The sequence below is a fragment of the Gekko japonicus genome, unplaced genomic scaffold (assembly GCF_001447785.1).
Source record: "Gekko japonicus isolate JY-2015 unplaced genomic scaffold, Gekko_japonicus_V1.1 scaffold2862, whole genome shotgun sequence".
Lineage (NCBI taxonomy): Eukaryota > Metazoa > Chordata > Lepidosauria > Squamata > Gekkonidae > Gekko > Gekko japonicus.
This window is the reverse complement of record NW_015175453.1, coordinates 50,779-63,556: the sequence shown is the minus strand read 5'-3', so window position 1 is coordinate 63,556 and position 12,778 is coordinate 50,779. Positions and strand designations below refer to the sequence as shown.

The 12,778-nt window shown below is 52.5% G+C and overlaps 1 protein-coding gene across 1 annotated transcript in view; it reads left to right on the top strand.

Annotated features, from left to right (window-relative positions):
• Window positions 1-12,778, top strand: part of KEAP1 (kelch like ECH associated protein 1) — a 25,292-nt gene that overhangs the window by 5,374 nt on the left and 7,140 nt on the right. Inside the window, exons 2-4 of the mRNA XM_015425890.1 lie at window positions 3,256-3,941; window positions 10,366-10,571; window positions 11,529-11,705. Of these exons, the coding sequence (XP_015281376.1) occupies window positions 3,256-3,941; window positions 10,366-10,571; window positions 11,529-11,705 (1,069 nt within the window). The remainder of the gene's footprint in view (window positions 1-3,255; window positions 3,942-10,365; window positions 10,572-11,528; window positions 11,706-12,778) is intronic.

Below are 12,778 nucleotides of genomic sequence, written 5' to 3'. Positions count from 1 at the left end.
TGTTCTGGCCCCACTGCTGGACCCCCTGATGGCACCTGGTATTTCTGCCCACTGTGTGACAGAGTGTTGGACTGGATGGGCCACTGGCCTGATCCAACATTGGCTTCTCTTATGTTCTTATAAAAGGGAATTGGATAAACATCTGGAACAGAGGTCCATCAGTGGCTGTTAGCCACAAGATAGAAGAAGAAGAAGAAGAGATTGGATTTATACCCCGCCCTTCACTACCCAAAGGTGTCTCAGAGCGGCTTACAAACGCCTTTCCCTTCCCCTCCCCACAACAGCCACCCTGTGAGGTAGGTGGGGCTGAGAGAGCTCTGACAGAAACTGCTCTTTTTCAAGGACAGCTCTTATCAGAACTATGGCTTGCCCAAGGTCATCCAGCCAGGTGCAAGTGGAGGAGTGGGGAATCAAACCCGTTTCTCCCAGATTAGAGCCCACACACTTAACCACTACACCAAACTGGCTCTCAGTCTGGGGCAAGGGATGCTCTGTATTCTTGGTGCTTGGGGGGGGCAACTGTGGGAGGGGCTTCTAGTGTCCTGGCCCCACTGCTGGACCTCCTGATGGCCCCTGAGTTTTGGCCCCTGTGTGACAGACTGGATGGGCCACTGGCCTGATCCAACATTGGCTTCTCTTACATTCTTGTACAGGGATTTATCCCACCCAAGCTGCCACCATGTACAGGATTACGCCCCTCAAGCCAGTCCAGGGGTGAGAGGTAATCCTGTACTTTTACAGTAGTTTAAACAACAACCCACGAGATGGTCTAAACCCTCTCTAGTTTCAGAACAGTATGCCACCAGGACCTCTACATTAGTTCCCCCAACCTGAGATTAGAGGTTCAAACTCTCAGTTGGTATCTGGAACTTAACACATTAGCAACTCACTCAGAGATGCACACTTTTACTCTTACGAAGGTAGCTTAAATGGTGAGCAGAAGGCTACAAGATTTAGGCTTGGAACTCAGGTACAACATCAGAGACCATTTAACAATCAGAATAATTTTTATTCAATACAGAGCATAGCACAGACTACCAGAGTTTACCAAAATAACAAGCCTAAGGCGATTTGCCTTAACTACACAGTAAAAGATACATATTTACCAAGTTCAGGAGCATCCAAACAGTCCACGGGATTTTGAAGGCAAAATCCATCTTTGCACTCCATGTGCTTTAAGTCACAAAGCAGTCCTTTGTCTCTTCAAAGGACAGCATTTCCGGGTGCAATCAAACAAGCACAGAGCAGGAACAGAGAAGAGAAGAGACTCTCTCTCATTGGGATTGAACAGTTGTAGCCCAATTCCATTCATGATCAGCTGTGGCCATACAGCCAATCACGAGTGGACATAGGTGTGTCCAATTGTTGGTTGCCATAGCTGCAGCACAGGAATGGCTAGAAGTTTGGAAACTCCTCCTGCAGTCAGGTGACCCAGCTTCTAGCTACTTCATTTAGTATGTGACTTGTCGCATGCGAGGCAGAGGCATCAGGTCTGCCTCTTCCCTTAGAGGTGTGAAAGAATGTGTGGTTATATGGCATGATTATAAAGTTTCTCTGGAAACAAGACACAGCATGTTATCAGAAAGACATCACAGGAGAAGGCATGGATTTTTAGAAATCAACATTTCTATACAGTTCTTACAACACGTACACATTTTTCTCCTTAATCCCATAGCAAGAAGCTTCCTTCCCACTTTGTGATAAGAACATCAGAGAAGCCAATGTTGGATCAGGCCAGTGGCCCATCCAGTCTATCACATGGGGGCCAAAACTCACGGGTCATCAGGAGGTCCACTAATGGGGCCAGAACACCAGAAATCCCCCCACTTTTGCCCCCCAAGCGCCAAGAAGACAGAGCATCACTGCCCCAGACAGAGTGTTCCCTCTGTACCTCGTGGCCAAGAGCCACTGATGGACCTCTGCTCCACATGTTGACCCAATCCCCTCATGAAGCTGTTTGTGCTCGTAGCCGCCACCGCTTCTTGTGGCAGTGAATGCCATGTGTTAATTACTCTTTGGGCAAAAGCCCCATCTGGCCCTCCCGCCCCCTTTCTGTAAGCACTCGGTGGGCACTGGGGAAACTGTCTGCAAATGAGGTTGCACCCATGGGCACCGCATTGCGGACCCCTCTTCTGGGAGTAGTGCGGGGCTCGAATGTTACGGGGGTCTAGTAAGCCCTTGCCGGGTGCTTCTCTCTCTCACAGTGACCAAAAATTCTACTTTGTGAGCTCCTGGCATTAAAGTTGTGAGCGAGCAACTTGGCTGCTACATAAATTACTTAGCTCTGGAACTATCCTTCCTGAGCTAAGACAAAAAGGTGTGAGCCGGAGGCTAAAAACCTGGGAGCTAGCTCACACCAACTCAGCTTAGAGGGAACACTGGTTGCAACCAATGCTCCCTCTAAGCTGTGGAGTCTTGTGACCAAAAATTCTACTTTGTGAGCTCCTGGCATTAAAGTTGTGAGCGAGCAACTTGGCTGCTACATAAATTACTTAGCTCTGGAACTATCCTTCCTGAGCTAAGACAAAAAGGTGTGAGCCGGAGGCTAAAAACCTGGGAGCTAGCTCACACCAACTCAGCTTAGAGGGAACACTGGTTGCAACCAATGCTCCCTCTAAGCTGTGGAGTCTTGTGACCAAAAATTCTACTTTGTGAGCTCCTGGCATTAAAGTTGTGAGCGAGCAACTTGGCTGCTACATAAATTACTTAGCTCTGGAACTATCCTTCCTGAGCTAAGACCAAACTCTGTGAGCTGGAGGCTAAAAAACTGTGAACTAGCTCACACCAGCTCAGCTTAGAGGCAACACTGGTTGCAAGCAATGCTCCCTCTCTAAGCTGTGGAGCCTTGTTACCAGTGTTCCCTCTGAGTTAGTGTGAGCTAGCTCACAGTTTTTTAGCCTCTGGCTCACACATTTCTGTCTTAGCTCAGGAAGAGTGGCTTCAGAGCAGAGTAATTTATGCAGTAGTCAAATTGCTCGCTCACAACTTTAATACCAGTAGCTCACAAAGTAGAATTTTTGCTCACAAGACTCCACAGCTTAGAGGGATCATTGCTTGTGACCAAAAATTCTACTTTGTGAGTGACTGGCATTAAAGTTGGGAGCCAGCGATTTGGCTGCTGCCTAAAATTAGTTTGCTCCAGAGCCCTCCTTCCTGAGCGGAGACAAAAAGGTGTGAGCCGGAGGTTAAAAACCTGTGACTCAGCTTAGAGGGAACACTGGTCGCGGGCACGCTCACAATTCTTCCATTTTGCAGGTGTGCAAACAGGACGAGTTCTTCAACCTCTCGCACTGCCAGCTGGTGACGCTGATCAGCCGGGACGAGCTGAACGTGCGGTGCGAGTCTGAGGTCTTCCACGCCTGCATCAACTGGGTGAAGTACGACTGCGAGAGCCGGCGCCTCTACGTCCAGGCCCTGCTGAAGGCGGTGCGCTGCCACTCCCTGACGCCACACTTCCTCCAGATGCAGCTCCAGAAGTGCGAGATCCTCCGCTCGGACTCGCGCTGCAAGGACTACCTGGCCAAGATCTTCCAGGACCTCACCCTGCACAAGCCCACCAAAGACGCCCCTTGCCGGGCGCCCAAGGTGGGCCAGCTGATCTACACCGCGGGGGGCTACTACCGCCAGTCCCTCAGCGACCTGGAGGCCTACAACCCCACCGACGGCTCCTGGATCCGGCTGGCGGACCTCCAGGTGCCACGCAGCGGCCTGGCCGGCTGCGTGGTGGGCGGGCTCTTCTACGCGGTGGGCGGGAGGAACAACTCCCAGGACGGCAACATGGACTCCAACGCCATTGACTGCTACAACCCCATGAACAACCAGTGGTCCCCCTGCGCCCCGATGAACGTGCCCCGGAACCGGATCGGCGTGGGGGTGATCGACGGCTTGATCTACGCAGTGGGTGGCTCTTACGGGTGCATTCATCATAACAGCGTGGAGAGGTGAGGGGGAGAAACCGTACGAGGGACGGACACAGAGCTTCCCGACTTGCGCCCCGAAACTCTACCCTTTGGGTGGGCTTATAGGGACCACCTTTTTGGCAAAGGCTGAATGACCAAAGTCCTTATGGTAGTTTCAGAGGGTAAACGTGTTGGTCTGCAGCAGTATGGTTTTGTCCGCTAACATGTTCGAGACCAACAAGATTTTGGAGGTATAAGCTTTCCAGAGCCAAAGCTTGTATCTGATGAAGGGAGCTAGATTCGAACCCAGCAGCGCCTTAGAGAACAACAAGATTTTCAGGGTGTGCGCTTCCAAGGGAAAGCATTTTGGTCTGCAGCGGTTTTCCCTCTAAGCTGAGTGAGTGTGAGCTAGCTCACGGTTTTTTAGCCTCCAGCTCACAGATTTTTGTCTTCGCTCAGGAAGGAGGGCTCCAGAGCAAAATTTTGGCTCACGAGACTACACAGCTTAGAGGGAGCATCGGTCTGCAGTACAACTGGTAAATTTCAGTCCAGAAGCACCTAAGAGACCTCCAAAGGAAGTTTAGAAAACTAGTAAAGGGCCAAATGTTTAAGACAACGTCAACAGGTATGGACAAAAATACACGGGTTTATTTCAAAAACATCTAAAATCCTTGTAGGGGCACAAGTAAAGCCTTGTAACAGAATCGCCAATGCTCCCTCTAAGCTGCAGTCTTGTGAGCAAAAATTCTACTTTGTGAGTGAATGGCATGAAAGCTGTGAGCGAGCAATTTGGCCGCCGTGTAGATTAGCTTGCTCTGGAGCCATCCTCCCTGAGCTGAGAAAAAAATCTGTGAGCTGGAGGCTAAAAGACTGTGAGCTGGCTCACACTCTCTCAGCTTAGAGGGAACACTGGTGACAACTGCACAAAAAGAGCCTTATATGACCTGAGACGTTTCAGCCCACGAGAGCCTTCTTCAGAGGTCAGATAGGTCGGAATACAACAGACAACATAGCCCCCGTTACACGTGTAAGGCAGTAAACCACTGATCGAGGACCGAAATTGGAATGTTCCAATCTGGAATTAAATGACACACAAAAATAATTTGTCTCTGGGGCTGCCAAAATACCTGGCCCTGTGTCAGAAGCAATTCCATATACTGGAGATAGTAATCGTGCCAATATGTGCCTTCCAGTTTAGGTCCTAAGCAATGCTCCCTCTAAGCTGTGGAGTCCTGTGAGCAAAAATTCTACTTGGTGAGCTACAGGCATTAAAGTTGTGAGCGAGCGATTTGGCCACTGCATAAACTAGCTTGCTCTGGAGCTGAGCTAAGAGAAAAATGTGTCAACCGGAGGCTAAAAAACTCTGAGCTGGCTCACACTCAATCAGCTTAGAGGGAACACTGGTCCTAAGAATACAAGTAAAACCGCCTTATCAGGGCCATCGATATGGTTTTTACTTTGGTTGGCTTAGTTTTCCTTCCCCGCTCTTTGTGGGGGCACCTTAGAGACCCACATGATTTTCAGGGTACGAGCTTCCGAGAGTCAAAGTTTCTATCTTGACGCAGGGAGCTGGGTTCGAATCCAGGAGCCCGTTAAGAGAGCAACAAGTTTTTTTCTGGGTAGGAGCTTTCGAGAGTCATGGCTCCCTTCGTCTGCCGAAGAGAGCTTTGGCTGTCAAACTCGTACTCCAAAAATCTTGTCGGCCTCTCTGGCGCTATCGGACTCAACTCTGAGGTTCATAAGGGGATCCTAGGACAGTGCTCTGTGTTACTCCAAAGATACTTTCGGGATGGGTGGTGGACGATTCTGTGTCGTGGGGAGGGAGAACTGGAAAAGCTCCTTGCCTTGGAGAAGAAGAAGAAGATGGGATTTATACCCCGCCCTTCTTACCCAAAGGAGTCTCAGAGCGGCTTACAAACTCCTTTCCCTTCCCCTTCCCCTCCCCACAACACACACCCTGTGAGGTAAAAAAAGAAGAAGAGATTGGATTTATACCCCATGGCCCTTCACTACCCAAAGGAGTCTCAGAGCGGCTCACAAACTTCTTTCCCTTCCCCTCCCCATAACAGACACCCTGTGAGGTAAAAAAAGAAGAGATTGGATTTATACCCCGCCCTTCACTACCCAAAGGAGTCTCAGAGCGGCTTACAAACTCATTTCCCTTCCCCTCCCCACGACAGACACCCTGGGAGGTAAAAGAAGAAGAAGACGACATTGGATTTATACCCCGCCCTTCACTACCCAAAGGAGTCTCAGAGCGGCTTACAAACTCCTTTCCCTTCCCCTCCCCACAACAGACACCCTGTGAGGTAAAAGATGAAGAAGAAGAGATTGGATTTATACCCTGCCCTTCACTACCCAAAGGAGTCTCAGAGCGGCTCACAAACTCCCTTCACTTCCCCTCCCCACAACAGACACCCTGTGAGGTAAAAGAAGACGAAGAGATTGGATTTATACCCCGCCCTTCACTCCCCAAAGGAGTCTCAGAGCTGCCTACAAACTCCCTTCCCTTCCCCTCCCCACAACAGACACCCTGTGAGGTAGGAGGGGCTGAGAGAGCTCTGACAGAAACGGCTCTTTTTCAAGGACTGCTCTTATCAGAACTACAGCTTGCCCAAGGTCATCCAGCATGTGCAAGTGGAGGGGGGGAATCAAACCCATTTCTCCCAGATTAGAGTCTGTGCTCTTAACCACTATGCCAAACCGGCCCTCATTCAACTGGCTTAGTCATCTGAACGCCTTCTTGAAGATCCACAACACTCGAGAGTAAGAAGAGGAAAGGGAACTTGTTTGCAGGGAAGGAAAGGGGAAAACAGGATCATGGCTTGGAAGCCGCTAATGGGGGGGGGAGCGAATGTGCTCCCCCCAGAACTGGAGGGAGGGCAATGTGGCCAGATTCCTTGTTTCCTAAATAGGGCACCCAGACCTGCACGTTATGCAAATCCAGCCCGTGAACTCTTTGTACAGTTTGCCAGTTGCTTTGCGTCATTTTCCAGCGAGAACCGGAGAAAGTTGGAGGGGGGGTCGGGGGAAGCATCTTCCATCTCCTAGTGTCCTCTCTGGAGTCCGGGAGAGACGGGGGAGGGCCCACGCCCCTCTTAGCTGCGACTTCTCCCCCGGGCAAAAACCAGCGGAAGAGGGGAACGGGCGGATTTTTCACTAAACAATGGGGCGGGATACGGCCTGCCCGTTTTGCCTGGTTCCTCTGGATCTACCTAAGGGCCGGTGACTAAGAGCCAGTTTGGTGTAGTGGTTAAGTGCGCGGATCTGGGAGAACCGGGTTCGATTCCCCACTCCGCCACTTGCACCTGGCTGGATGACCTTGGGCAAGCCGTAGTTCTGACGAGCTGTCCTTGAAAAAGAGCAGTTTCTGTCAGAGCTCTCTCAGCCCCACCGACCTCACAGGGTGCCTGTTGTGGGGAGGGGAAGGGAAAGGAGTTTGTCAGCCGCTCTGAGACTCCTCTGGGTAGTGAAGGGCGGGGTATAAATCCAATCTCTTCTTCTTCTTCTACCTCCCAGGGTGTCTGTTGTGGGGAGGGGAAGGGAAAGGAGTTTGTCAGCCGCTCTGAGACTCCTCTGGGTAGTGAAGGGCGGGGTATAAATCCAATCTCTTCTTCTTCTTCTACCTCCCAGGGTGTCTGTTGTGGGGAGGGGAAGGGAAAGGAGTTTGTCAGCCGCTCTGAGACTCCTCTGGGTAGTGAAGGGCGGGGTATAAATCCAATCTCTTCTTCTTCTTCTACCTCCCAGGGTGTCTGTTGTGGGGAGGGGAAGGGAAAGGAGTTTGTCAGCCGCTCTGAGACTCCTCTGGGTAGTGAAGGGCGGGGTATAAATCCAATCTCTTCTTCTTCTTCTACCTCCCAGGGTGTCTGTTGTGGGGAGGGGAAGGGAAAGGAGTTTGTCAGCCGCTCTGAGACTCCTCTGGGTAGTGAAGGGCGGGGTATAAATCCAATCTCTTCTTCTTCTTCTACCTCCCAGGGTGTCTGTTGTGGGGAGGGGAAGGGAAAGGAGTTTGTCAGCCGCTCTGAGACTCCTCTGGGTAGTGAAGGGCGGGGTATAAATCCAATCTCTTCTTCTTCTTCTACCTCCCAGGGTGTCTGTTGTGGGGAGGGGAAGGGAAAGGAGTTTGTCAGCCGCTCTGAGACTCCTCTGGGTAGTGAAGGGCGGGGTATAAATCCAATCTCTTCTTCTTCTTCTACCTCCCAGGGTGTCTGTTGTGGGGAGGGGAAGGGAAAGGAGTTTGTCAGCCGCTCTGAGACTCCTCTGGGTAGTGAAGGGCGGGGTATAAATCCAATCTCTTCTTCTTCTTCTACCTCCCAGGGTGTCTGTTGTGGGGAGGGGAAGGGAAAGGAGTTTGTCAGCCGCTCTGAGACTCCTCTGGGTAGTGAAGGGCGGGGTATAAATCCAATCTCTTCTTCTTCTTCTACCTCCCAGGGTGTCTGTTGTGGGGAGGGGAAGGGAAAGGAGTTTGTCAGCCGCTCTGAGACTCCTCTGGGTAGTGAAGGGCGGGGTATAAATCCAATCTCTTCTTCTTCTTCTACCTCCCAGGGTGTCTGTTGTGGGGAGGGGAAGGGAAAGGAGTTTGTCAGCCGCTCTGAGACTCCTCTGGGTAGTGAAGGGCGGGGTATAAATCCAATCTCTTCTTCTTCTTCTACCTCCCAGGGTGTCTGTTGTGGGGAGGGGAAGGGAAAGGAGTTTGTCAGCCGCTCTGAGACTCCTCTGGGTAGTGAAGGGCGGGGTATAAATCCAATCTCTTCTTCTTCTTCTACCTCCCAGGGTGTCTGTTGTGGGGAGGGGAAGGGAAAGGAGTTTGTCAGCCGCTCTGAGACTCCTCTGGGTAGTGAAGGGCGGGGTATAAATCCAATCTCTTCTTCTTAATCTTAAAGCAAAAAAGTGATCATTGACAGTTGCGATGCATTCTTGTGACTGTGTCCTAGAGAACATATCGGAGGCAGGAAGCCCATGAACGGGGTTCAGCCAATTCCCTTTAGCTTTCTGAGCCTGTGGGTGCCTTTGGAATTCTGAGGTTCCTCTGTGGAACAGGGCTTCCTCGGGAGGTGGCGGGCTCTCTCCTCCTAGGGAGGTTTACAAGCAGAGGCTGGATGGCCCCTCTGACAGCCATGCGGATTCTGTGAACTTAGGCAGTTAAGAAGAGGGGAGGGCAGGAAGGGTTGCCTCATGGCTCAGTTTTCGTGGCCCTTCCTTACACACCCAGGGAAATGCCGATCGCCACTTTGGGGTCAGGGAGCCATTTTTCTCCAGGCTGCTTATCCTGGAGATGGTTTTTTTTTTGGTCATCTTCTGGGCATGGAACAGCGGCCACTGCGGGCGTGGAGGGGGAGGTATTTTTGAATTCCCTGCCTTGTGCAGGGGGTTGGACAATGTGACCGCGGAGGTCCCTTCCAACTCTATGATTCCGCAACCACAAAATGGCCACCACGGGAGGCCGAAGCGATCACTAAATGGCCCCCACCCAAGGCAGAGGCAGCTACAAAAATGTCAGAGTGATATGTAACTTTAACAGTTAACTCCTCAACATTTCTGTCATTTCTGCCATTCCTTGTTTCATCTGCACATCCAGTCAGAAGCCCCACTGGGCAAAAAGCTCCACCCGGCCGTACCCGTCTGACCCTCCCAGGCAGGGGTCATTTTGTAGAAAAAGAGGTGCAGGAGCTCATTAGCCTAACTTATTTGTATATGCCACACACCCCTGACATCACCGGAAGTGTGTCAGAAGGCAACACCCACCGCTCAGGCTCCACTGGACGGTTTTGGATTGCTAGCTATGGGGGATGGGGGGACGTGCAGATCTGTCCTCACAGAGGAGGGAGAGCTTGTACCTGAAGGCGGGCCGGGGGGGGGCTCTGCAACTTACCTGGCTGCTTCTTGCTCCTCGTGGCCCGACCGAGGGGGGCGGGGCTTGTTGCATGTGCGCTCCTGCAGGAAATGACCCCTGTTCCCAGGGCCTAAAGAAGCCAGGTTAGCCGTGATGAAGGCCAGGGCCTTTTCAGTGGCGGCCCCTTACTGGTAGAATGAGCTCCCAGAAGACATCAGGGCCCTGCGGGAGCTTTTACAGTTCCGCCGGGCCTGCGAAACAGAGCTCTTCCACCAGGCCTTCGATGAGGGGCCGCCTCTTAACGTCGAGGCCCCGGCCCTCCAACATCCGCACCAGCTTAATATCTTACAGGCCTGGCAAGAACCCAGACTGTGGTGGCCATTTGACTGTCTAGATGCGGAGACAAGGCCACCCCCCTTCATTCGTATTACGTTTGCTAGCCCTGGTTTGCACGTGTTCTGCTTTTAACTCTATTACCGTTTGAATGCATCTCGCTGTTTGAACATATTTCTATTCATCCATGTGCTGTAAGCCGCCCTGAGCCTGCCTGGCAGTGAGGGCGGGATACTAATTAATCGATTAATTAATTAAACGCTTTTGTGATGGTATGGTTGCTCTTTCCTTCCCTTCCAGGTACGACCCGGAGCGCGACGAATGGCAGTTGGTGGCCCCCATGCGAACGCGCCGGATCGGCGTCGGGGTGGCCGTACTGAACCGGCTCTTGTACGCGGTGGGCGGCTACGACGGCTCGTGCCGCCTCAGCTCGGCAGAGTGCTACTACCCCGAGCGGGACGAGTGGGAGACGATCACTCCGATGAGGAGCATCCGTAGCGGAGCAGGTGAGTGGCGGCGGGGGGCGTGGCCTCGCAGCCGAGGGGCTGGCCTTCTCTTCTGGCAGCGGCCGTCCCTTCCGGTTGCGCAGCGATCGGAGGGCGCCTAGCTGGCACTCTCTCTCCCGGGTCCGGGCCACATCTGTGGCCTGTGCTGAGAGGAAACTGTTGGGATTCAGCTTTTGTGCAGCCATGTAGAGAGCCAGTTTGGTGGAGTGGCGAGGAGCGCGGACTCTAATCTGGGAGAGCCGGGTTTGATCCACCACTCCTCCCCATGCAGCTGCTGGTGTGACCTTGGGTCAGTCACAAGTTCTCTCAGATCTGTCCTCTCAGGAGCAGTCCTCAAGAGAGAGCTCTCTCAGCCCCACCTGCCTCACAGAGTGTCTGTTGTGGGGAGGGGAAGGCGATCGTAAGCCGCTCTGAGACTCCTTCGGGTAGTGAAGGGTGGGGTATAAATCCAATGTCTTCTTCGTCTTCTAAAAGGCCACCTGTTAAACCTAGCGTCTGCCTGAAATGCTGGAGAGTTACTATGAGAGTTACATATAATCTTGCTTGTTGACATTTTGTGGCTGGCTCCGCCCACCGCAGCAGCCATTTTGTGGCTGGCTCCACCCACCGCGGCAGCCATTTTGTGGCCGTGCCCACCAATGCTCCCTCTAAGCTGTGGAGTCTTGTGAGCATGAATTCTACTTTGTGAGCGACTTGAATTAAAGTTGTGAGTGAGCAATTTGGCCAGTGCATAAACTAGTTTCCTCTAGAGCCCTCCTTCCTGAGCCAAGACCAAGATGGGTGAGCCGGAGGCTAAAAAACTGTGGGCTAGCTCACAGTAGCTCAGCTTAGACGGAACACTGGTGCCCCACTCCCTAGTGCGAGGATTCCAGAGGTGGCCGTAGGCTGCAACAGCGTGGGGACTCCTGCCGTAGAGACACCAGCCCGAGTGTAACAACGCCACCTTGTTCCCCGCAGGGGTTTGCGCCCTGGACAACTGCGTCTACGCGATGGGAGGCTACGACGGCACGGACCAGCTGAACAGCATGGAGCGTTACGACGTGGAGAAGAGCACCTGGTCGTACGTGGCACCCATGATCCACCGACGGAGCGCGCTGGGGGTCACGGTGCACCAAGGCAAAATTTACGTGCTGGGTAAGGCCGGGGGCGGGGTGGGCAGGGAGGGCCGGGATCTCTCCGCCAGAAGAGGCGGTGGCCAAACCAGCTCGTTGGAAGCTGACTTTAGGCCTCGACGTGTGTCATGCTTGTAGAGGGGTGTGTGGGAGGGTGCTGGTTACACACACACACACACAACCGTGCTTGCAACTGAGCATGCTGAACCCTGCCCCTTCCCCCTCCCCAGCTTAAACTTCCACTGCACATGGGCAGAGTGCACACCATATATACAAGCTGTGTGCTTTCCCTCTGACCAGGACTGTTGGGAGGGAGTGAGGGGTTTCTCATCAGATGGACAAACTTAGAATTCGAGAGTTGGATGGGACCGCCAGGGTCATCTAGTCCAACCCCCTGCACAATGCAGGAAATTCACCGATACCTCACACACACACACACCAGTGATTCCTGTTCCACGCCCTGAAGATGGCAGAAAACCTCCAGGATCCCCGGTCAAACTGGCCTGGAGAAAAATGGCTTCCTGACCCCAAAGTGGCGATCGGCATTTCCCTGGGCGTGGAAGGAAGGGTCATGAGAACTTAAGCCCTGAGGCAACCCTCCCTGCCCTCCCTTCTCGTGATCTGCCTCAGTTCTCAGGATCAGCATCGCTGCCAGAGGGCCACCTAGCCTCTGTTTGAAAACAGAAAACTGTTTGAAAACCTCCAAAGGATGGTTAGACAGTGTCATAGATGCAACGAACATGAAGTTGAGCCAACTTCAGAGGACGGCGGAAGACCGGAAGGCCTGGCATGATCTGGTCCATGGGGTCGCGGAGAGTCGGACTCAACTGTGCGACTGAACAACAAAGGAGGAGCGCCCACTGTCAGCATTGTCAGGAACTCTCAGACGCAATAATTCCTTTAACAGGCTTTATTGAGAAATCAGGAAAGTTGCTGTAAAGTCAAACTCTTTGGCAGAACTGAGTAATATCTCAAAGTTGGGAATGACAAGACCTTCGGCCCAACCCTCATTCATACGTCAGGATTACATAGTGCATAGACGGGTTAATACAGGACAACCAGGAGGGTGTGGATGTTATCATTTCATGTCCCCCC